This window comes from Electrona antarctica (genome assembly GCF_951216825.1).
Source record: "Electrona antarctica genome assembly, chromosome: 5".
Classification (NCBI taxonomy): domain Eukaryota; kingdom Metazoa; phylum Chordata; class Actinopteri; order Myctophiformes; family Myctophidae; genus Electrona; species Electrona antarctica.
The window spans coordinates 47799498-47800773 of NC_136810.1; the positions used below are offsets into that span (position 1 = coordinate 47799498).

The window sequence follows — 1276 nt, forward strand, 5'->3', positions numbered from 1 at the left end:
TGCAGTAATTGCAACAACCACCGATTGCAGTGAAACATCTTCTAAACTTTCCACGATTCTGCCAATAATCATATTCTTTGAGACACACATCCAAGTTTTTGTGGGGTCACGCACGCACGCACCGCACGCACGCACGCACGCACGCACGCACGCACGCACGCACGCACGCACGCACGCACGCACGCACGCACGCACGACACACACACACACACACACACACACACACACAAAGGCAGCAGCTGACTGTAGGTGTGTCTAAAATTAAAGGGCTGTGTCTATTTCCCGTGGCCGTGTGTCCAGTAATAGCAGTCAGTCAGTCAGTCAGTGGAGGGGAGGGGGAGGGTTGGAGAAGGGAGGGTTGACACACACTGTAATTGCAGCCTTTCCAATTGCAGCTCTCGCTTTTCTGTCGTAACACCGCTGCATTCTGTCTGTCTGTCTTGTCTATGGACTGTATGTCTCTCTCTGTCTGTCTATCTTACTTGTGTACAAGCACACACACACACACGCACACACACACACACCCACCACACGCACACACACACACACAATGCATGCATCTACTCTGTGCGGCATGTGTTGGCACCATCCCTTGTATCAGTTTTCAGCAGCTGGTAATAGATGCCTTGTGATCTGGAAATATAAATACAACACATGCGCACACACACACACACACACACACACACACACACACACACACACACACACACACACACACACACACACACACACACACACACACACACACACACACACACACACACACAGTGCAGTCGAGAAAGTGTGTGTGTGTGTGTGTGTATGAGTGGGTAAGTGCGTATATTGCACCATATGACATATATTTTGTTTGATTTTGAGCATGCAAACTCCTGCCAACTTGTGACCGACTGACGAGTCAGTCCTGTCCGTGTGCCAACATGATGGTGGTGATGCTATTCGTGGTAGCTGTCAGCACTACGATGGTGATCGCAATGCCACAGCTTAACTTAATTTAAATTGGTACTATCGCCTTTTATTTTTGTACATGGAATCTATAAGCACACTTCTTTGTCGTAAGACAAATAGCGAAAATAGCCGCTCTACAAGCCCCACTCTGTTTTTGCTTATTTGTGAACATTTGGAAATGTTTTAACATTTGAAAGGTTTTCCAACACATTTTTTTTGTTGAAAACATCAAAGACACCCTTTTCTTTCCCCCACGCGCGTCCCTCAGGTGATCAACGTGGACGGCAGCAACAGACAGACCCTGCTGGAGGACAAACTGCCTCATATCTTC

At 47.6% G+C, this 1276-nt stretch overlaps 1 protein-coding gene across 1 annotated transcript in view; it reads left to right on the forward strand.

Moving 5' to 3' along the window:
* LOC306924015 (low-density lipoprotein receptor-related protein 5-like) overlaps positions 1 to 618 on the forward strand; it is a gene marked incomplete at its 3' end in the record, with an annotated part of 33161 nt that extends 32543 nt beyond the window's left edge. Inside the window, exon 7 of the mRNA XM_079502358.1 lies at positions 602 to 618. Within this exon, the coding sequence (XP_079358484.1) occupies positions 602 to 618 (17 nt within the window). The remainder of the gene's footprint in view (positions 1 to 601) is intronic.
* Between the last annotated feature and the right edge of the window lie 658 nt (positions 619 to 1276).